Here is a 22,441-nt window from a genome sequence, read left to right on the forward strand (position 1 = left end):
GGCCTTCTTGGCCGCCTGGGCACACTGCCAGCTCATGTTCAGCCGGCTGTCGACCAACACGCCCAGGTCCTTCTCTGCCGGGCAGCTTTCCAGCCACTCTTCCCCAAGCCTGTAGCGCTGCATGGGGTTGTTGTGACCCAGGTGCAGGACCCGGCACTTGGCCTTACTGAACCTCATAAGTTGGCCTTGGCCCATTGATCCAGCCTGCTGCCCGGATTCTGTAGAGCCTTCCTAACATCAAGTGGATCAACACTCCTGCCCAATTTGTTGTCATCTGCAAACTGACAGGGTGTACTCAATCCCCTTGTCCAGACCATTGATAAAGGTATTAAAAAGAACTGGCCCCAGTACCAGGCCCTGGGGAACACCACTTGCGACCAGCCGCCAACTGGATTTCACTCCATTCACCACAACTTTTTGGGCCCAGCCGTCCAGCCAGTTTTTTACCCAGCAAAGAGTACACCCATCCAAGCTGTGAGCAGCCATTTTCTCCAGGATAATGCTGTGGGAAACAGTGTCAAAGGCTTTACTAAAGTCTAGGTAGACAACATCCATTTCCACTTTCTAGGAAAATCCTTGTGTAGTAAGTGTCAAAGCCACTCACGAAGCTGGTGTGTGTAGCTTGGAAACAGGAGGAGTATGCTTAACTTCACTGACAGGGTAGGGATCTGGTATAGGAGAGTGAAATCCAGGCTTTCAGGAGCAAGCAGCACACTAACCTAGCTATCCAGAAAATACCCTTCTGTGTGTCTGGCTTCCAGCAGTTGTGCAGTTGATGGGCTTGTCAAATGATGGTTGCTTTATTTGAGACCTGTCAGGCTGATTTGTGAAGCTCCTGGTCTGGTAGCAAATACACGCCTCCAAAGGGAGGAGAGGAGTAGAGATGAGGGAGCAGGCAAGCTAGTGATGTGAACCTCCAACTGGGATAGTGACTGCCTTGGTCTTGCACACAATGTATGAAACTGTCCAAAGTAGCTGGACAGTTGCTGTCTCTTTGCTCCGCTGGAGGGCTTCCTTGGATGCAGTAGCACAGAAAGGCTGGGTGCTGGGTTCAGACTTTTCCTTGGGACATATCTTAGAGTGAAAGGCAAATCATTGGTCTGTTTTGTACATCTGTCTGAATTTAGAAGGACATGCTTGGGTGTTTTGCTTATCTTTGTTGTGTTTGTACTCATAAAGAAATTATCTTGTGTCCCTCTTGGGACACTGCCTCAGTACAGCCTCACAGCAACAGCGTGGCTGAGGGTTCTGTAACCTCTTCCAAGATCCCTTCAGAAGAAACATTTCAAAACTTATGACAATAACTACAGTGATTGAAAATTCAGCTTCAGGTCAATGACTAAATGTCTGAGGTTTCCATGGCTCTTTCCAATAGAAAGTGATTGAAACAGCCATGCTGGCAAGAGAGCCGCATTTTAGAGTTGGTGTTACGCTGGCAGCTCCCATGTTTAATTTTTAAGTAGGTAGGTAATCATCTGTCTTTCTGCTGCTAAGGCTATGTTTACTTCAAGGCTGTGTTTTTGTTTAACAGATAACTTGAATACATCCATTGCGGAGACACATACTGTTGCCTCTGGCCCTTCTGCTGCTCATGTCAATGAAGTTCAAAGTCGCATTAAGGAGATTCTGAGCAAGTGCAGCAGTGGCGTCTGGGTGTCAAAGATGCCACAGATCTACCGGGAAATGTACTGGGAGGAGCTTAGCACAGCAGTGCTCCGTCAGCTTGAGAACTGGCCTCATGTGTGCACAGTAAGTATTGAATGTCATTTTTGTGGAAGATGCCAGTACCCTACAGATTTGAGTGTTCATTTGCCAAATGTTATTTTATGTAGTCCTGTGTTTCCTTTCATGCTCTGTAGCAGTGAAGGGGGGAAAAAAAAGAAAAAAGAAGAAAGAACAACACTCTCCCTCCCGCCCCCCCCCAAATTGTAACAATGCCCTTCAAAACAACACCCAAAAAATCACTGTTGGCCGGACTAGCATTGTTTTAGGAAGAAAGGTGAGCCTCTGTGGCCTCTTGGAGCAAGTGCTCTGGGTTGCTGAGTTGCCACCTTTAACTGACTCCAACACTGACAACCCGAACAGCAGCTGATGACACTTGCTGTCCATGCCATGTTTTTTCTTTTTTCTCTGTTGCATTTTATGCTTTTCCTTGTTAGTGGGTTTATCTCCTCTTAAATCTATAAGCTACCAGCAAATCCTGTGTGAACAGTATATCTGTAGTTATTATCTTTCTATAGACTTTTCCACCGGTCTTTCTCACATCTTAAGGTTATGGAATTTTGTTGTGTAAGTTAGGCTTATGATACAATAATAGATGAAAGTGAAGTGTGATAATGTTGGGGGGAGAGATTACAGCTCAGTCCCTTCCTGCCCCCCGGCCCCGATGTCTGTTACCTCTTGATCACCAGGGGCGTCTTTGTCCTTCGTATTAGGTGCTGGTGTCAGGCTGAGCCTCCACTTACAGGTCTGCCGTGTGAGTTGCCATCACCACTGGGTTAAGGGTCTTCAATTGCCGTGCTTTTATCCCTTCTTCTGCACTCATGGTTTATTTAGGGTATAATGCAACTTTGCATCAAGGCTTTGTTTAGCTTTACTTTAGCAGGCCAGTCATATCAATGAACGCTTTCAACTTCATCAACATCTGTCAAAGTGTGGCACCAGAAGGGTATTGAAGTAATGAGAATATCTGTCTGCTTGAAGTGACTTTTCATGTACATACTGCTAAGTATTTTCTTGTTAATAACTTTAAATGCCAAAAAAAAAAATTCACTGAGATTAAATAATTGCTCTTCAGGAATAACACCATTTGCATGTGTGTATGGTATTCTAACACATATATAAAATGCATTTGTGACATCTTACTACAGACATCAGTAACATATGCGGACAGCAGCAATTTGTTTTGATGCTTGACGATTGGTTTCTGTGTTATCCATAGAGCAAGCTGTTACGTTTTGAGTTACTTAATTCATGCAGCAAATTTTAGTCTTTTTCTTAGCTAATGTTCCAGACAAAATGTTACTGTTCATCCAGGATCTTTGGTCTGTGTTCATTGTCCATTTGCTTGTTTCTGTTGGGGCTATCTCTTCTTTCTAGCAAGCAAATAATGCTTTACATTTCAGTGTAAATAAGCAGTCATTAAATCTGTGGAAACATTGTAATACAGCAGGCACAGTACAACAGCAATCAGAACTATCGAGTTGTCTTGGCACAAGAACTATAAAGTTGTCTCTCTTATTGTAGAGAACTGTTAATGAGCCTCTAAAGCCCGTCTCAGTTTACTGACTTCTGTAAACCGTAGTCATGGCTCTGGCATGGAGAAGTGTGAACTGGGCCCCAGGCCTTCTCATATGAAGGCTACCATACATCTCTTAAATATAATCAGTGTTTATTCCTGGTTCAAACAACTCGTCTGCAGGTGTTCAGCTCTGTAGATCCTTTGAAATGCCAGAGGGCAGACTGTACTCTTCAGTGTCAGTAAGATGCTTCCATGACTAATTTCTGAATTACTTCTGCCTTGTTGGGTACTTACACTGGGAGTGTCTGCCAGCCTCAGAACAGAAAAAATGCCTGGTGTTTCTCTCAGTACCTTCTTAAAGAGACAGCACATACTCTTACTGAATGCATACTGATCAGTAGTAGCTTAGTTACAAACCAGCAGGCAATAAACTTTCTAATACGCTTTCAGCATCTCCAAGCTCATCATTAAGGACTCTGCTGTGGACAGTGTCACTTCTGAGTAACTCACATCCCTAAACTTTTCTCTGAAAGGAAGGAATTTAATTTTTTACTTCTGAGAAATGATCATTTCTGTGTTTAGGTTATAACCACCAGTAATGGAAACTTTTCCTATCTAGTGAGCTGAAGTCTCCAAAAATTACGGTAAGTTGCAGGTTGACGATCTTGTTTTCAGTCTTCACCTTTCAGGCAAGAGGACCTACTACAAAGGATTGAGGTGGACCTTGTTCTCCATTGGTCTGTTACCTCCCTTCTTTAGGTTAGCTTGCTTGAGATCTTGCTTGTAGCAATGTATTTTGCACAGCTAAATGCAAAAGTACAAAGTAATTATGTAGTGGCTAGCACTCACAGATTATAGGCAAGCCTTAATGAGCAATTGGGCTGAGAACAGATATGCTCACCACCCTTATATAATACCCAAAAAGTCTTTGTTGTCCAGCCAGGCTTCAGTCAGGAGAAGAGTCTGCTTCAGCAGCTCTGTTGGTCAGATCTGCAGTATTGCTGAATTGTCTGCTTCTATCTCCAGCAAGACTGGTGCTTTGAAAAAAGTGATGACCGGTGGTGACGCTCCCACCTTCATTTTTTTTATATCAGAATCTTACAGCTTTCTGTTTGATGAACTACTTTGTCATGCATCTTTGAGCAGTTAGTGATCCCCATTTTAGCTATCCTACCGCTGTCTCATTTCTCATCTTTCTACAGATTTTTCTCACAACTTAGCAATTTTTTTTTGAATTCTGAGCCAAAGTTATGCAGCTCTGCTGTGTTCGGGCTCAGCGTTGAATCCTTGGGATTCTCCCTGAGGGGGAGAGAACGTTATAGCACAGGTATGAGAGTGAGAAGGATGCAGATTTGTAAACAAACAAGTTTTACTGGGTTTGGTGTTTTTCTTTTTTTAGAAGTCACAACCCAAAAGTAGTAATAAATTTACTTTTGGTAGTGGTATGTTTAAAAAACTTTTTCCTTGCACATGCTCAGCTCTCCTCAATTACTTGAACTCTGTGAGTAATTCAGGAGATGGTGATTCAGATATGGCAATTCAAGAGAAGACTAAATTCCTACATCTTTTCTCAGAACGTTTACTTGAATTTCCAGGGTTCTTTTCCAAAAGCTTTTAGAGAATTAGGCAGTCCTAGGACATTAGGGAAGGTCCTTGCATGGATGTGGAACTGGTTAAAAGATTGGAAATGTATCAAGGCTGAAATGGTTGATCTTCAGAAAGGCAGGAAGTCATGGTGGGATTCCACAGGGGGGACACTTGGACACAGGCTGGTCAGGATTGTAATAAGTGAGATGGTAAAGGGTGCAAATACAAGTTGAGCTGGCTAATAATACAGGGTTGTTCAGGGTTATAAAGACCAGGGCTCTCTGAAGAAGTGTGGAACTTCCTAATACCAGGTTGCTGGCCTGGTAAATAAAATTGCAACTGAGACTTAACTACAGCAATGGACAGGAAAGACTCTCATTACATTAAAAAAGTGTTTTTTCTGTATGGACAGTTAAGCTTGGGCAAAGAGATCTTGGCATTTATAATAACTTCATGAAAATGTTGGCTCAGTAGGAAAAAATGCAAATGATAAGAAGTACTTGAAGATAATAGAAAATAATATTTCAGTTGGAAGGGACCTATCAGCAATCATCTAGTCCAACTGGCTGACTACTTCAGGGCTGACCAAAAGTTAAAGCATGTCATTAAGGGCATTGTCCAAATGCCTCTTAAACACTGACAGGCATGGGGCATCGACCACCTCTCTGGGAAGCCTGTTCCCGTGTTTGACCACCCTCTCGGTAAAGAAATGCTTCCTAATGTCAAGTCTGAACCTCCCCTGACACAGTCCTTCTCTATTCACAAATAACAAGTCTGGGAGGGCATCTTTCCTAGTTGGCGCACTGAGTACTTGTGACAAGAAGTTACCTTCCACAAACTTCAAGAATTTCCCAGACTTGCTCATCACAACAGTATGGTATTCCCAGTTGATGTCTGGGAAGTTGAAATCTCCCACAAGGACGAGGGCTACTGATCCAGAGATTTCTCCTAATTGCCTGTGGAATAACCGATCAGTGCTATCATCTTGGCTGGGCGATTGGTAGTAGACACCCACTGTGACATCTCCTTTGTTTTCCATCCCCCTAATCCTCACCCAGAGGCTCTCAACCACATCATCACTAAGTGTAAGGGCTGTACAGTCAAATCTCTCCCTTACGTACGATGCAACTCTTCCATCTGGCCTGCCCTGCCTATCCCTCCTGAACAGCACTCCAGTCATGCAACTCATTCCACCAAGTCTTGCTAATACCAGTGACATCATAGCTCTGGGAACTGACCAATGCTTCCAGTTCATCCTGTTTGTTTTTCATACTGCATGCGTGGGTGTACGAGCATTTCAGATAGGCTCCTGAGTCCTCCATGCTCCCAGGAGCAGCATAAATGTTCCCACTAGCATTGCCACCCTCAGGTGATGCCATGCCAACTCTTGGCTTACCTTTAGCTCTCCTGTTGGCAGCCCCTTCCCCCAGTGATTCTAGTTTAAAACCCTCTCAATCAGTCCCACCAGCTTATGACCAAAGATCCATTTCCCCATCGGGACAGATGGATCCTGTCAGGCCCCAGCATACCTTGTGCCTCAAAGGTTCTTCAATGGTTATAAACCCCAAAGTTTTGGTGGAGGCACCAGTCCTAGAGCCAGGTATTTGTATCTTGGGCTCGTCTGCTTCTTCTGAAGTCTCTCCCTACTACTGGGAGGATTGAGGAAAATACTACCTGCGCTCCTGAATTTTTTAGCATTCTTCCCAGGGCCCTGAAATCTCTTTTCATTGACCTTAGACTTTTTGTTGCAACATCGTTAGGACCCACATGAAAAAGGAGGATTGGATAATAGTCCAAAAGCTGTATTAAGCTATTCAGTTGTCTGGTGACATCTCTAATTTGTGCCCCAGGGACACAGCAGACTTCCCTGAAAAGACAATCTGGTCTCTATTCTTATGAATAGAGAACAAAATAGCAAACACTGTACCACTGGGGAAACATGTTGTGTAAGCACATGTCAAAATCAGATGTGCTCCTCCCATCTCCACCCAGAAGATACACAAAAAAGCTGAGAGATCAAGCAGGGTGAAAGGGTGATTCAGAAGGGTGACGGATAAAGATAAGTAATGGATTCTGTACAAGCAACAGTTAAGTTAGATGATTGAGGTGGGGAGAGATGGAGATACCGGCTATAAAATAATAAGAGACCTGGAGAAGGTAAATGGGGAATGATCATAGTCTTGAATTCAAAAGCAACTGAATATGTTCACTGATGAATGGATGATCCCTGGCCTCAGTCGTCATTAACTACTTCATTCCAAAGAAACTGTCACTAACTGATAGTGTCTGAACTATGGAGTATCCAAAATAGGAGGAAGAGGCATCACTGCATTTGTACTATCCCCTGTGCTTTTTCCTAGGCACCTGCTGCTGTCAAAGAGGATGTCAGGCTAGGAACATCTTTGTTCTGACCCAGTACAGCTCTTCTAACACACTGATTTAACCTGCCTGTATGTAATTATTCCACAGCTGATACTTTTCAGTCAGCCTTGGTGCTGGCTTCTTTCTGGTAGTGGCCTTTATTCATGTTCATACATCAACCTGAGACGTTGACAAAATATGTCAGTCCCCTGTGTTGTTTGTCAGGTGAAGCTGTCTTTTATCATCTTTTTCTCCACTTGTCTTCCCAAATTCATTCTTGCAGAAGAAAGAACGAATAGTAGGCAGCCACCTTTTAATTGGCAGAAAGAAGGGATGCATGCTTCTAGACTTGCTTCTAGAGTTTTCTTGTAGTAATGGCTGCCTTAGTCTTTCTATCTGGTTTCTTCAGGAGCTGGTAGAAAAATAACACTACCATTCTGAATTTGGGAATTCCAGTTGTGCTGGAAGAGATATACTTGCTTTTCAGCAATTCTAGAACAAAGATATTCTTTTTCGTAAAACATCCTACTGGCCCTGTCTACCTATCAGTTTAACCATTAATCTGTTGTCATCAGAGGCCAGTTTCATCTCCAGTAATCTACCATTCTTCAGTCAGTTGTCTTACTGCTTTTTAATAAGCATATGGCTAAAGAATATGTAATAGCTGAGTATATTCTTTAGTGCGCTTAAACACTTTGGTATTGTATTGGCTGATACTGTGTGAAAAATGCTCCTCAGGCTGGAGAACATTTGCCTGGCTATTTATTCTGAGGAGGAGGTTTTACACAGTAAAGGAAAGCTTAGTGTTCTTCGCTTCATCTCTTGGATGTCTGGGATGGTGCTGGGCAGGCCCCAAAGGCTGGCTGTCTTCTTGAAGATGCATAATTGGAAAAAATCAAAGAAAAGAAGGGGAAAATTCACATCATTTTTGTTTGGCGGGTTTTGGGTGTTTGTGGTTGGTTTTGGGGGTTTTTTTTTTAGGTAGTCATTGCAAGTTGAAGTTTGTCATTACAAACAGGAAGGTAGAAGATATTTTTAGACAAGAATGGGACTTGCGTATGTTGCCTAGTTGACAGGTAGGACATTTTGTTTAATTTTTTTTTTAACAATATCTGGTTCTCAGAATATTCTTCATCTTTTACATTTTATAAAAGTTGTGACTGTTTGCAGAAAGTGCAACTAAAGGCTTAGGAAAATGGCAGGATCAGCTGGTAAACAGACTGACAGAAACAGGATTAGGGCTGTTGTTTTCTGAATTCTGTTTCTTTGTTCCTGGGTGGTATCCCTCTCTTAACAAACTGGATACTACGTACTACTACATTTGGCAGCTGAGTTTTTACTGTAGTGTTCAGAGTGAATTAAAGAGGTCCGCTCAGAGAAGAGGAGGATTGCCATAGTAACCAGCTGTATTCCTTGAGCAACTTTGGTTCTGTCAGGTTTTTACTCTTAAGGAAGGAATTTCTATACCACGATTAAGCTGTGTGAATCAAAAGTCATCATTCCAAACAGAGAAATGGGCTTGAGACAATGAAAAATTCAGCTCTAATTATACATAATAGATAGTGTGTTCTTATGAGCTGGAACGTACTTTGCACATGGAGGAGACAATGGAGCGGGCTATCGTGGCTGGTAGTATGTATGAATGAAAATTTGCACAGTTTTACACAAGCTCTATGAACTGTCCTCTGCAGATGAGCTCTAGCATTATGATAGTTAGCTTTCTTTTGCCATGCTCGTTGAAGGAATCAGTGTTTGGTCTGACAGTTTGCTTTAGTAGGTATCTCAGTACTAGACACAGAGCCACTAGCTATTTAGAATGGAGTTCAGTGAACAGAAGACATGTTCTGCCTAAAATTTAACTAGATGTGTTGTATATAGTACAGTACAGGGCAAAATACAGTTGGTATCAGCCTCACTGAGAAGATGGTGTCATAGAACATGTGGAAGTGAGCCAGTTGAGGACACAAGATCCAGAATAACTTTGCTGTTCAAACACAGTGCTAGAACAGGCTATAACTCAATGTTCCTGAAGCTCAGTCTTACTGATGAGTGGTTAGATGACATGATGAGCCACCAAATGAAGTCAGACTCCATTTGACAGCATCCTTCCTTGTTCCTGCTTCACATATCCTTGCAACTCCTTGTGTGTTAAGTCTTGCATTTCTCTGACCCGTTAGGAAGACATTACTGCATTATGAGGTGAAAATTGGTGCAGCCAAAAAGAACTGTTGACAAAGGTGTCTTCTGGTCCTCAGTGCTGGCAGAAGGATGTGAGGAGTAAGGGCAGCCCTCAGCAGTATGGAGTTGTTGTTAGATTGGTTCAGCTGGCTTATTGCATCAGAGTTTCACTTGTAACTGTGTGTTTTCAGAAGTCAGAGTCTCAAAGCATGAGGAACTGTGGAAAATAATTATCTTCACTGTGATGTGCATGGTAATGAAGTGGGCGGGCAAGGAGAATGGGCAGAAGGGGGCAACCTAAAGACACTCCTGAACTTTGCAGAGCTTACCACTCCAGCCCTGAGCGCTAGCTGAACCTGAACAAAGGATATCTTGGCAATAAGGATCCTTTAGTCTAACCACAACAGATAATACAAAAATCTGCCCAGTATGACTTGTATTTTAATATTTCAGTTAAGTACAGAAGTAATGACTACCAAAATAGAAAGGTTTCAGAGTCATTGTAGCATCTGAAAATTTTCACTTCAGTTGAAGGGCTGAAAGTATCTTCTGTATTTGCCATGAAGAATCCACCAAAATATATTACTGTCATTGCCCATCTGAATATCATAACTGATCTTTTCTGGGCCCTCTTAATGAAACTGACATACCTGTCAGGGTTAGTGGCTGAAAAGGCTATTAAATCGGAAACCTTTCAAAATGATTTTGCCTTCCCTAGTATTATAAGAGGCCTGCAATTTTTGAAGGTAGTTCTTACATCCTGGTAACTGAAATTAAATTGAAATTCAGAACTGAGCCAGTTCTTCTAACATTGCATAAACATTTCACAGAATCACGGAATCACGGAGGTTGGAAGGGACCTCTTGAGATTATCTAATGCAAGCCCCCTGCTCAAGCAGGATCACCATGAGCAGTTTGCCCAGGGTTGTATCCAGTCATGTTTTAACACTGGACACTCTACAGCCTTTCTGGGCAACATACTTTAGTCCTGTTTCTGTCCTGTTCCAGCTTCCCAGTTGACATGAGGTTTGGCTGAAGACAAGCCTTTTAATGTGTCCTTTTAGCATTTAGGGTAAGAAGTTAGGTATCGTAGCTTACCATGCAAAACAATTGATTTCATATTGGACTAGAAGCTGTAAAAGCTGGAGTGGATCCCAAGGATAAGTTATAATTGGATGACGTAAGGGGCTTCCACAGCCTTATAAGAAAAAGCTCTTTACTGTGTCTGATACCACCCTGTGCAGTGGGGATCTTCAGCCTTTCAAGAACATTGCACAAGTCTGGGGTTTTTTTTCCCCAGAATTGGTTACTTTGCATGCATATTCAACAGCTTCGTAGCTTAAACTGTTGCTTTCAGAGGCAGCTACTTGGAAGAGCAGGGAGGATTGGAGCATTAATGTTGCAGCAGCATCTCACCATTGCCTGGGGAGAGCTGTACTGTAGAATGATTGGCAAAAACAGTGGGACCTGGGGTTGTAGTGGCCACCTCTGACAGAGAAAAGACACTGTCAGCCAAATATGTGGATGCAAGGTACTGCTGATCAAGGCCAGGAATACCTTCCTCACTGCTTTGAGCTCCAGCTTGCTGGGATTTGAACTTCATGTACTATTGAGGAAAGGCAGGTAGATGAGAGCTGCCTTCCCACTAAAGCATTTGTCTAAGGTGCCTGTCAGCAAAATGTGTCTGTAGGCAGTCTATTGTACGTATGCCATGATAGCTAGCTTCTGAGTTGCATATTTAAATCAGATCTGAAAGAATTCATGCATTACATTTCTGATGAATTATTCTTACTCAGAGTGATAGTTTTGATCAGTGTGTTTTAGAGCAGTCTTTGAGGACCTGTTTGACACCAAGAATCATGGAGCCAGACTTTTCCTGTTTGCCACATATGATGAGACTGTCACTGACATTAAATGCCAACTTCCACTGCATGTTTTCTTTCCCTACCTTTCAGAAGAATGGCAGAAAATAGCTGCATATGCTAGTTTTGAATGTAACCTTGAAAGTGAAGGACGCTTTCTCTGACTAGAAACTCTGATTTCAAGGAGGTATTTTCCCCACTTCCTTCCTGGAAGGTATTGATGCTTTAGGAGTTTGCCAGTGTATCTGCTCTTTGATCATCACTGTACACACATTAAACAAGACTCAGTGTTATCTTGGTCGTTCTGGCATCGCAAAGCAGATCCTTTCTTTTGATTATATATATTAGCGTAGTGGTTTACTTGCACTTTGTCAAGCACACATATACAAAGCTTTTGTTCTAGCAACACATACAGGAGCATGTCTGCCTTCATTCCCTCTATATGTGTATGTCAAAGGGAGTGGACTTGCTCTTCTTTTGCATTCCACTTGACTTAGTTCCAGTGTCAGTATTTATCTTGGGAGTATTTTTTTATTTGAAGCTTTATTATTTTGGGCTCCCAATTTTAATTTTTAAGAGCTCCCTCTGTTACTCAGGCCCAGGAAAAACATGTTTTTCTTCTGTGTAGAATGACTTCAGTTACTGTTGCTCTGCTAATACATTTTGGCAGCTGTTGACTCTGCTTTGTGCTCTCTAATGGAGAGCTGACAGCAGGCATGTTGTGCTTGCAAAGCAGGCCTGCCAGCCATACTAATGGGAAGTACCTTGCAGGCAAATCTATAAACTCAACTGGAAACAAAGTTGAGATATTTGTGCTAAAGAAAGGGTGGCTGGCTGTTTTGAAGTGCTGCTCACAAGTGAAGCTGTTTGCTTATAATTGTAAGTTTCTGTAGTGTTGTGCATCCTTGAAAGGTGTCTTGGCCATAGTACTGTCTGGAGGAGTCTGTTGCATCTTGAACATTAACTTCTATGCAAGAAATAGTAGCCTAGTGATGTTCACCTGAGCTTATTTATACAGAAGTAAGCTGAAACAACTTACTGAAATAGCATTTTTCTGTCTCTAAATGGTTTGCTCAGTCAGCATCTACAGTCTCTTCAAAACAGAGCTTCAATGCCTAGAAAACCTCAGAGCTATTATTGGAGTTAAGAGGCTTAAAGGTCTCTAAGGATCTTCTCTCTTTAGTCTGCTGCCAGTCTTTAGTGTGTAAGGTTTAATAGTCCTGTCAGCTAAGATTTATTCATCTCTCTTGCAGCACTAGTTAAAAAGAGCTAGCTAAGAGAAAGGGTGCATAAAGGTAGACCTCTGCATCCAGCTTCTTTCAGGATGAACTGCCATACGTTGCAACACAGCCTTCTCAAACAGATTGTTGTCCTGATAATGCCAAGTATTTTCTGGAGCTAAAAGTTTCCTTGGCTGGTCATTTAAACAAATTCCTCAATCTTGTGCATGGACAGTTGGGACATCCTTATCAATTCCTCTGTATCTAGGATGTCATTACCTGCCAAGGTGGTGTGCCCTGATTTTTCCTCTGGGCTACTTGCTATACTTTGGTCTCTTGACTGTCTATCAAAGCCCTTGAAGGGCTTTCATAAGTTTTCGGTCAGTTGTTTTTTTAACCAAGCTCCTTTCTTTGCCTGTGGTTCAAGAGGCACAATAAGACTCCTGATACCAGAGGGTACAAATGTAGGTTCTTCCTGTCATGAATCATTGAAGACATCTTTGGTCCTTCTAGGTTGCATGGCCAGACGTGTTTTGTCATCTCTTATATCAAGCTGACGAGCAGAGATGCTTAAGAACTTGGTGAATGTACCACTGGTACGTTTAAGTCCTTTATATGATTTGTTTATCTTTTATCCTATAGTAGATACGTATTCTTTAGTAAATGGATGTCTATAGGACACTACCTTTCCCCTCCCTCCAATTAAGAGGGAATGTCTCCTCAGTTTAGTGAGCCTACTTGGAAAGACTCAAGTCTTAAAGCTTGTGGACTCATTTGCATGAATTTGGGGAGCTGAGGGTTGTTGATAGGTTTGTTTGCCTTCTCATGTCTTATTCTTGCAGAAAATATTACTGCTTTGGTTTTCACTGATAAAGAAGGATTCAGACATGCCACCATGAATGCATGAGAATTCTCTAATGTGGTTTTTTTTTTTTTATAGCTATGAAAACTATTTCCTTTGTGTCAATTTTAGATGGCATGCGTGCTAGTGTTCATGGAAGTTGACCAAGACCTATTCCCAAGAACCATTTGATAGCTTGCTTTTGCACCAGTCTAGACAATGTAATGCACAGCAAGTGTGTGGAAATGCACTTGTGTAGTAACCCTTAGGTGGTTTTACTGACTCTCTCAACTCAGGTCATCATGTGGCAATTTGGGCTGAGTGTGAAGAGGTGCACATGGGAGAAAATATATGGTTCTTGACACACTAATGGCCATTTTTTACAGTTTTTTCAATGTACTGTAACTAAATGTTCTTGTTTTGTTATCTTGATAATGAGTAACATGTATTACTCTTGTTATGTAAGATAATACTTAAAGTCTTCTTTGTTATGCTTCCGTTGTATGTTGCTAAGACAGAACAGCAAAGAATGACTTTAGCAATGTTTATAAAGTTCTGATGTGTATGGACATCAGTATTGTAAAGGTAAGCGCTACCCCTGAGCAGTAACAAGTAATTCAACTACTCAATGTTTTGTTCACTGATCTGCTTCTGAAAAGGACTTTGGTGTGATGTGTGGACCCAGGAAACTGATGAGAGTTGTTTCCTCTGAGGAATGAACATCAAGGTGGAGTTACGTAAACCTTAATAACTTTGTTTATTGCAGGAGTTGTTCTTACTTTGGGACCAATGTGAAAACACCGAGAGCTGTTGTTATCTCAGTTCTACATAGATATTCCTGCTAAGCTACGGTTAGGTTGATCTAGGTTGAAACTGCATAGCTTTAGGAGGTGGAATTTTATTGTGAATTTGTTTCTACAGTTATCAAATGGTGCTTTCAAGATTGTGACTTCAGACCATGTGAGATGCTTATTATTGAATTTAGGAAAGGGTAGAGACATATGGACTGGCAAAACATCTGGGTGTGGAGGGAGGCTGTGGGCATGGTTTAAAATGGCCTAATCAAATCTATTATGAAATTTATTATGATCCAGAAATTTATTCCTTAATTTCAGAACTTTTTTTAAAGAAAAAATAATTCCCTGACTGTGACAGCAGATAGCCTTTACAACACTGCTTGACAGGTGTCCTCATGTTTCTGAACACGATCAAATCCCCTTTCCCTCAGTAAACTGAGAGAGAAACTTCTGTTTATAATATGTTTACCCGTGTGGAAGATCAGGGGGGTTAATGTGCAAAAGACCTAAGTTTGTGTAGTGTGTCATCACCTTCTGGTCCTTCTAGGGGCAAAGAGAGACTATACTTCTTTGGAAGCAAGTCCGAGTTGTATTGCATAGATTAGATACTTGCCCTGTACTGATGTAGTCATATGTGTTTGGTATCCTTCAAAACAGAGGAGGAAGCATTACAAGAAATGCCTCAAGCTTAGTTCCCTGTGGATGTCCACAGTCTGGATAAAATGCGTGCTATAAAAATGTAATTGGCAAAATGATTTAGACTTAGAGATGCAACTGATTATTGACTCTACTTTTTGTTTTCCAAGGTGGAGAAAGTACACAGGGGTGATCAGATGGATGGGCTTCTTTATCCTGCTAAGAAAATACCACCGATAGCAAAAAGTGATACAGAGCAAGAAAAGGCATCTCAGAACGTTACTTCTTCAAAAGTAGACCCTTTGTTAAAACCAAATATGGAGACCACACCTGCATCACTTAGCAGTGACTTCAAGCAGAAAGTTGTTAACATCTTGCTGAAGTATTCCAGTGGTCTTTGGGCTAATGCACTTCCCAAATTGTACCAAGACACTTACCAAGTAAAATTTCCAGAAGACATTCTAAATAATCTAGAGTTGCTCTCAGATGTATGTATAGTGGACTATGTATCTGAAGTCCCCAGAAAGGCCATCCTTTATGCTAAACCCCAAAGACGCATTGATGAAAATCTGAATGTCACTGAGAAAGTCCGGAGGCATGATGGTGTGAAGGCCACAGCTGAACAACAGTATGAAGAATCCAAGGACCAGCATCCAGAGAACATAACTGTTCCTCCTCTAATCATTCCATCGGAAGGATCTGTGTCCGTCATGGTGTTAGAACTGAAAAACACCAATGAGGTCCTAATTAGGCAAGTTTGTACTTCAGAATCTATCTTTTTTGCTTTAGTTATAAATCCACATATTCATATTGTGCAGGTCTGCTGTAAGAGAACAGATGAACAGGAGGTTGCAGGACTTTGCTGTTTACTTATTTTGGTAATGAAACTTCAGAATCCTTTTGTTTGTGTGCTTAAATGGAAATTTTCTGAAACTTCTTCTGTGCTGAGCTGATCAGTTCTATCATTAGTTTGTCTGAGAATCAAAGCAGATTTGACTTGCCGTTGGAAGACTTTTTAAAATAACCCTGCTATAACAGATAGTAGTATTCAGCTATTGCTGCAATACTTATTAAAATATTTTTTACTTCTATAACTGACTTACTACTAACTAGGTGTGACGAGTGTGTTCAGATTACACTGCGGTTTTCACTTTTGGGGACAGATGAGCTTCCATCCAACAATAAACTACTAGTACTTCTTGGTTTGGTTGCTAATCAGCCCAGCCTTAGAGGACAGTGTAAGAAGTGGATTGTAGTGGCTATCTTATGTATATGTTATTGTACTGTTTCAGGGAATACCATGATAAGCTTTCTATACTTCATTGTTGGGATAAAACACACAGTCCTAGCAGTTCTTTAAAACGTAAAAAAACCAGCCAAACAAAAAAACCCAAACACTTTTTATAGAGGATATTGCATTTTGAAAATTATTTCAAATTGAGCCTAATCTTAAAAAGTTTTATATGTCACTTCAAATGATGAATTGAGCAACTGTGTAGTAATATACTATATTGACAGCTCCCTCTTTTTTCCCACTAGTTTCTGCAGTTTCAGCTTTCATTAGATAGTTTCAGTCATTCTCAGAGCTCCTGATTAGGGTCGGAATAAGTATGTGTGCAGTTTACTTACAGATCCTTTCACTATGAAACTAATACCCTGTTCCTCATTGCTGGTTGGCAATATTCAACACACTAGCCTTAAGGCTGAGATTTAGATATCCTTTTTCTCTCTAGCTATCAGTAATGTATCAGTAATGTAAAGGCTTCTTTCAAAGAAGCCTTGAACTTTATGTGTCAGTCCACTGTTTAGTTCCCTGAAGTTGTGGAGTCTTAATGGCTGATAATCTGTAGTGAAAATCCCCATACTTGGGGGTTATGAGAGAAATTCTCATTTGAGAATGTTGCCATCATTATTTTCGCTGGGAGCACCATTCCTATATTGTGCTGTTTCTCAGATAAGCTTTTTTTATACATTGCTTATAAATTTATTTTGTATACTGGTCTTACCACAAAGCATAATTTTAAGGCAAGATTCTTCATCCATCATTAACGTTTGTATTATCTCCAGCTGGACAAGTCAATCATTTTAGTGAAGAAGACACAGCTGGAATTGAGTGAGCCTAAGCTTAAAAAAAGAAATACAGAAGGAAGAACTAAGTCAAAGAAAAGAGAGGCTTTATGTTTTAGGTTGTTCCTGTGAGAGCTCTGTTTGAATTTAGTCTAAGACATGAAAGATGATGATGATGAATAGTGCCAGGAAAGACAGCCAATTTAAGACATGTAATCATCTGTACATAGAAATGCTGAAACAGTTAGACACGATGCATATTGCATGTTTTATATTGGGAAGAGCAGGAACAAATTATCTGTCTCTTACTTCCAGCTTGCTATGCAGGTGGGACTTAACTCTGCAAAACGTTTTCCTTCTCACTGTACACGTTTTAATTCTGGCAGCATTGATAACTTGCTGTATATGTGGAGTAACAAATCTTAGCTTTCTAATCTGTTATTTTAAGGATGTTTCCACTAATTATTTGGGGGAATGCTTCAAGTCCCATGGATTAAACTACCGTATGACACTGATGAGCTGAGGGTGATTATGTTAAAATTTCTCCAAAGCAGCAGTTCCCAAATTTTGGACCATGGTTCTTGGACAATATTAAAGTTTCTGAATTTGTCAGCTCTGTGTGGGTACATGGTGGTGATTAGTCGTTTCTTGGCCCTAGACACAGAAATGACTCCTTAGGGTTATCTATGTACTTCATGGGCAAGGTCATTTATCTTCAAGATGAAACTAGACCTGAAGGGAATAGTTTTTTGCCATGACAAGAAAATGTTCGTGTAGACATATAGGAAGGAAACAATGCATGGACTCACCTTTCCTGTGCATGTACTAGCAGTCACTTTCTCCTGATCTACACAAGAACTGTGTAGCAGCTATTGGTTGATGCTGATTTTTGCAGGATCAATAAAATCAAGATTCCTCTTTCTGTCTTGGGGATGGAGCAATATCTCTTTACTTTCTTGGTATGTGGCTAAGTGTTGTTTGGCTGAAACCTTTCAACTACAGTACTAATTAAGACAAAGCTGGAAAGTTTGGTGCTTTTTCAGTTTTGAGACGTGGTACAATTCTGTAAGAATTCTGATGGAGTCAGAATGAAAGTAAGGTGATAGAAGCACTCCTAGATATTCACTATACATCTACAACAATGTGATTGAAGGCAGAGATGATACGCTGGGTGCTACATTTGAATTCTCACAAGAAATAATTAACTATCACCTTTTATTCTCAACTACCTTGAGTTTCTGTGCTACAGCTCAGATACTTTTTTTTCCTCTTCTTTTATCTTTTTGAATAAACAAAATTTTACACCTTGTTTCGCTATGGAAGTGTACCCCTCTGTTCCTTTCACAATGGAGCAGCAAGCTTTACTTGACATGTGAATTGGTTCCAATTAAGACTAAGAATGGTGCTGAATGCACACTTGCAGTGTCTGGCTACCTGCACATAGATTAGTCTATAACACACTTTTTTGAGGTTGCTTTCCAAGATTATTTTCTAAAGAGTCTGAAAATAGTTTTTCAATTGGCTTTCAGTGGCCAAAAACTTCTTCAGTATGATGCTCACCTATTACCAGAAAATAGTGAGTGAGGCAGGAAATTCTGAAAGATTCTACTTTCTGTTAAGATACTCCTACTGTCTGTTAAGTATCTTTATGAAACAAATGTTAAGAAATAAACTTTGAAGTAGCACATAGGTGACTGTTGCTCCATTCCATGTCCATTATGAAGTAGATGAGTGCTTACATAGAAAGAAAAGGACTGTCATTCTGAAAAGCAATATATAATTGGATGGTGAGGTAGCAGGCTGTCTTTAGGAAAATCAGGGTTCCTTGGAATGTGATCAGATTTAACTTAATCTTTATAACAAAGTTAGCATAGTATGTCATAGTACAGTATCTGCACTAATCCTGGGCATATAGCAGACGTTCAGAATAAGCCTAGATTTTTACAGGATGATAATCTAAACTGTGTGGTAGAACTAAGCGGTTAGTTCTAATTAATCACTCTATGAACAGGTTAAAACAGTAATGCTAATACAAATTTGGGAATAAGTTTTCCTTTTGTTTGCTCTAATCTGACTTGTTTCTGAAGCATTCAGAACTTCCCATTTGGAGTTTTCGGTAAGTTTATGTACTTTATTAAAGATCTATGCAACACAAACTGCTTCAGTATGAACCATTAGGTCAGCAACCTAATATCAGGATTGTTCTGAAGGCCGAGAGTAAACAGCACATGGTTTGACAGCTGACTGTAAAGTTATTTTAGATGCCTTGTTTTTGATCAACCTTAGTGAAAACCTGATTAAGCTGGTGTTTGTTAATGACAGAGTAACTTCAGAGGTGATGTATTAGTTCTGTTTTATACTTGATCCCAGATACTACTCTGCTTTTGTGGTCAAGTTGCTTTACGTGATTGTAATAATCATGTAAGAGCTCTTACTAAAAATCTAGTTGAGCATGTTAGATTATACACTGCTGGACCACATTTAGCTGTCAACAAAAGTACTAAATTTTATGTCAGTTACTTTTCTACAGCCCTGTTAATAGGAAAAGAGTTTGGATACTGATGTGCTTAGAAAATGTATATATCCATAATTTACTCATATACATATATGCATATAAATGTTCTTAGGTTATTATTCAGCTTTTTGAAGTTGCATCCTAACTCTTGTGGTGGTTTTTTTTTTTTTTTTAATACTGTAGGTATGTGGGCAAAGATTATTCTTCCGCCCAGGAACAAATGGAAGATGACATGAAAGCATACTACAGTCAGAACAGTACAGTATCACTAGCTCAATCTCTGAGCGTTGGGCAACTTGTTGCAGTACATGCTGAAGAAGACGCCTGGTTGCGTGCTCGGATCATTTCTCTAGAAGACAAAAGAATAAAGGCAAGCAATTACTTCTTTTGGCACTTGGAGAAAGACTTGAAACAATCTTGTATTTTAGATACACGGTCAATTCCTAAATATGCTGCACTAGCATTCTCTCCTTTCTTGCCCTGAAGTTCTTCTATTTTCGGTTATATGAGAAATTAAGACTTTTTCGAAGTTACGTGATTGCCAAAATTAAATGGTCTTTAAGGTTTTTTCCATAAATAGTTTGAGGTTTGGGGTTTTGTTTTGGGTTTTATATGGGGCTGGGCCCTATAGCACTTTTGTACTGAAAATGTACCTTTGATAGTCTTAGGAGGAATGGGTGTAGTAGCACTATTTGGAGTGGGACAGAGGAAGGGAAAGGGAAGAACAAAATTCACTTGCTTATGGATCTTGTTTGAAGTCTTGTGCTGAAGTATCTATTACATGCACTAAATAGCAAGACAATGAGGAGGATATACTTGTGTTCCCTTCCAGGCAGATCTGGTATTCTGGGAGTTATATGTGGTGTGCATTTTAGTTAAACCCCTTTGAGATTATTTAACTCCTCTGTTAAACTTTTCCTGGGCCAAGCGGACTCTTCTTGCCATCTGCAATGAAACTAGAACATACGATAGAACTGTAAAAAAACGTTTCAAACTTCTCCATTATTTCTTGCCTAGTCAAACATTAACGATACCTTTTTATTTTTTGTTTCTTCTCCCGGTTAGGTGACTTTTTACCCACGTCTGCTTAACATACTTCTAAAGTTGATCCATTTCATAAATATTTAAATAGCACATGTATTAGAATTGATTTTTTTTCTGAAAGTTAGTGTGATACCCTTCAGCTGGAACTTGGAGGGCAGTGTCAGAACTCGGTTTTGTTAAAGATTGTTGGGTTTAGAGAAGTGGCAAGGACATTGGTAGCAAGCTAGCCTCTAATTTCTCTCTAGCTAGAGCTATCAGCCAAAAGAAGGCTACCGCTTTATTTTGCAGCATTTGCTGATTATCCTCTGACACAGTGTTCGGATTCCCGTTTCAGTATTTGGTATGCAGACATAGAATCATAGAATCATTGAGGTTGGAAAAGATTTTGCATGATAGAATTTAGAAAAAAGTTGTAAAAAGCCCTATCAAAGTCGTCTTTCTCTCAATTTAGCTCCAATTATTTGCTGCCAATCAGCAGTTTCCCTACTGGTTTCCTGCATTGCCTGTGGTATTTGTATCAAAGTTACTATAAGCATAAATCAAAATTATTCTCTTAACGCTGTAAAAACAAAAGGCAAAACATAGAATGGCACTTAAATGGTATCTGACTTTTCAACACTTTCAAAACTTTACAAATAAAAATTGCAGCTTTATTACCTTTCTTCATGTGGCTTGAGGTAATATGTGCTGAGTCCTTCCAGTACTGTTCCTATTAAGAGCTGAGATTTTGTGGAACAGTTGGAGAGGATGGTTTTACAGACATCTTGAGAAGAAGGCTTTCCCTGAAAACTCTGAACATTCAAGCGGTGAAATAAACATGAGATCAGTGGCATTATATAGTACTAAATTAGTGGAAAGTGATGTGTCTGTGGCTGCACAGAGAATGTGATAACTGAATACATTTTCCCTAGACTCAAGAAAACGTATTTACAATTATATTCATGATCTTACGCTTTTATTCTCTTTTCCATTATCAGGTATGCTATGTTGATCATGGCTTCAGTGAGTTTGTTGAAAGCAACAGTGTGTACAAACTACAGAAACAGTTCAATTCGCTTCCTTTTCAAGCTGCCAAATGTAAACTGGCAGGTAAGAGAAAGCCAGTGTTGACTATACAGCTTGCTGTTGCACGATTTATGGATTGAAGCATCTTAGTCTGGGAGTTTTGATCCTTGTTTGTAATGACTCTATGTATGTTAGATTTTGTCCAAGACAGCGAGTCTAAGCAGACACAGGTAGGCATGGAAAGAAGGAGAAGGAAGGAAGGATGTGAAGGAGAGTTTTATAAAGAAACCTTGATATTAGAAGACCTTGATATCCAGTCTCTCTGTAATGGAGCTTAGTTGCTTCTACACTTAGCTTGGATGTCTTTGTCCCTTTAATATATGTGAGCCTAAAGAAATATAAGGAAACATTTGCTGTTGTGTGAAGCAATGTACTAGCACAACTCCTTTTTCCACAAATGAGGCACATCTGTTGTGGCCAGGTCAGGCAATATTGCTCAATATGATCCTATTTAGTTATTTTAAAGTGATCCTTCCCCTTTCAGTACTTGCATACTTGCAGGCTTCCTAGACTGCTGGAAATTATTTACCTACCTAAAACTGGTAAGCATTTCTAACCCTTTAAAAATATTTTATTTTAAATATATAAAATTGCCACAAATGAGCTTTTGTTTGTTTGTTTAATACTTGGATGCATTCCTTTTTTCTCTACGCATTTGCCTCGACTCTTTCTGAAGAGGATCTTTTTTTTTTTACTCCCCCCCCCCCCCTGTGTTTCTTTTTTTTAAAATTGATAAAAAAAAAAAAAAAAAAAAAATAAAATTGCCACAAATGAGCTTTTGTTTGTTTGTTTAATACTTGGATGCATTCCTTTTTTCTCTACGCATTTGCCTCAACTCTTTCTGAAGAGGATCTTTTTTTTTTTACTCCCCCCCCCCCGATGGCTTTCTGTATTAAAAAAGTGGAAATTAAGCAGAATGCAAGTAGGGGTGCAGTGCAACTTTCCTGCTACATCCTGATTCTTGGAAAGATTCCTGTTGCAAACACAGACCTGGTTATTATTTTTCCCTTCGAATACACTGATACAA

The 22,441-nt window shown here is 40.1% G+C and overlaps 1 protein-coding gene across 1 annotated transcript in view; it reads left to right on the plus strand.

Annotated features, from left to right (window-relative positions):
* Nucleotides 1–22,441, plus strand: part of TDRD7 (tudor domain containing 7) — a 48,051-nt gene that overhangs the window by 16,704 nt on the left and 8,906 nt on the right. Inside the window, exons 6-9 of the mRNA XM_009285058.2 lie at nt 1,532–1,749; nt 14,894–15,474; nt 19,489–19,675; nt 21,327–21,438. Coding sequence (XP_009283333.1) covers nt 1,532–1,749; nt 14,894–15,474; nt 19,489–19,675; nt 21,327–21,438 — 1,098 coding nt within the window. The remainder of the gene's footprint in view (nt 1–1,531; nt 1,750–14,893; nt 15,475–19,488; nt 19,676–21,326; nt 21,439–22,441) is intronic.

The sequence above is a fragment of the Aptenodytes forsteri genome, unplaced genomic scaffold, assembly GCF_000699145.1.
Source record: "Aptenodytes forsteri isolate BGI_AS27 unplaced genomic scaffold, ASM69914v1 Scaffold167, whole genome shotgun sequence".
NCBI classification, from domain to species: domain Eukaryota; kingdom Metazoa; phylum Chordata; class Aves; order Sphenisciformes; family Spheniscidae; genus Aptenodytes; species Aptenodytes forsteri.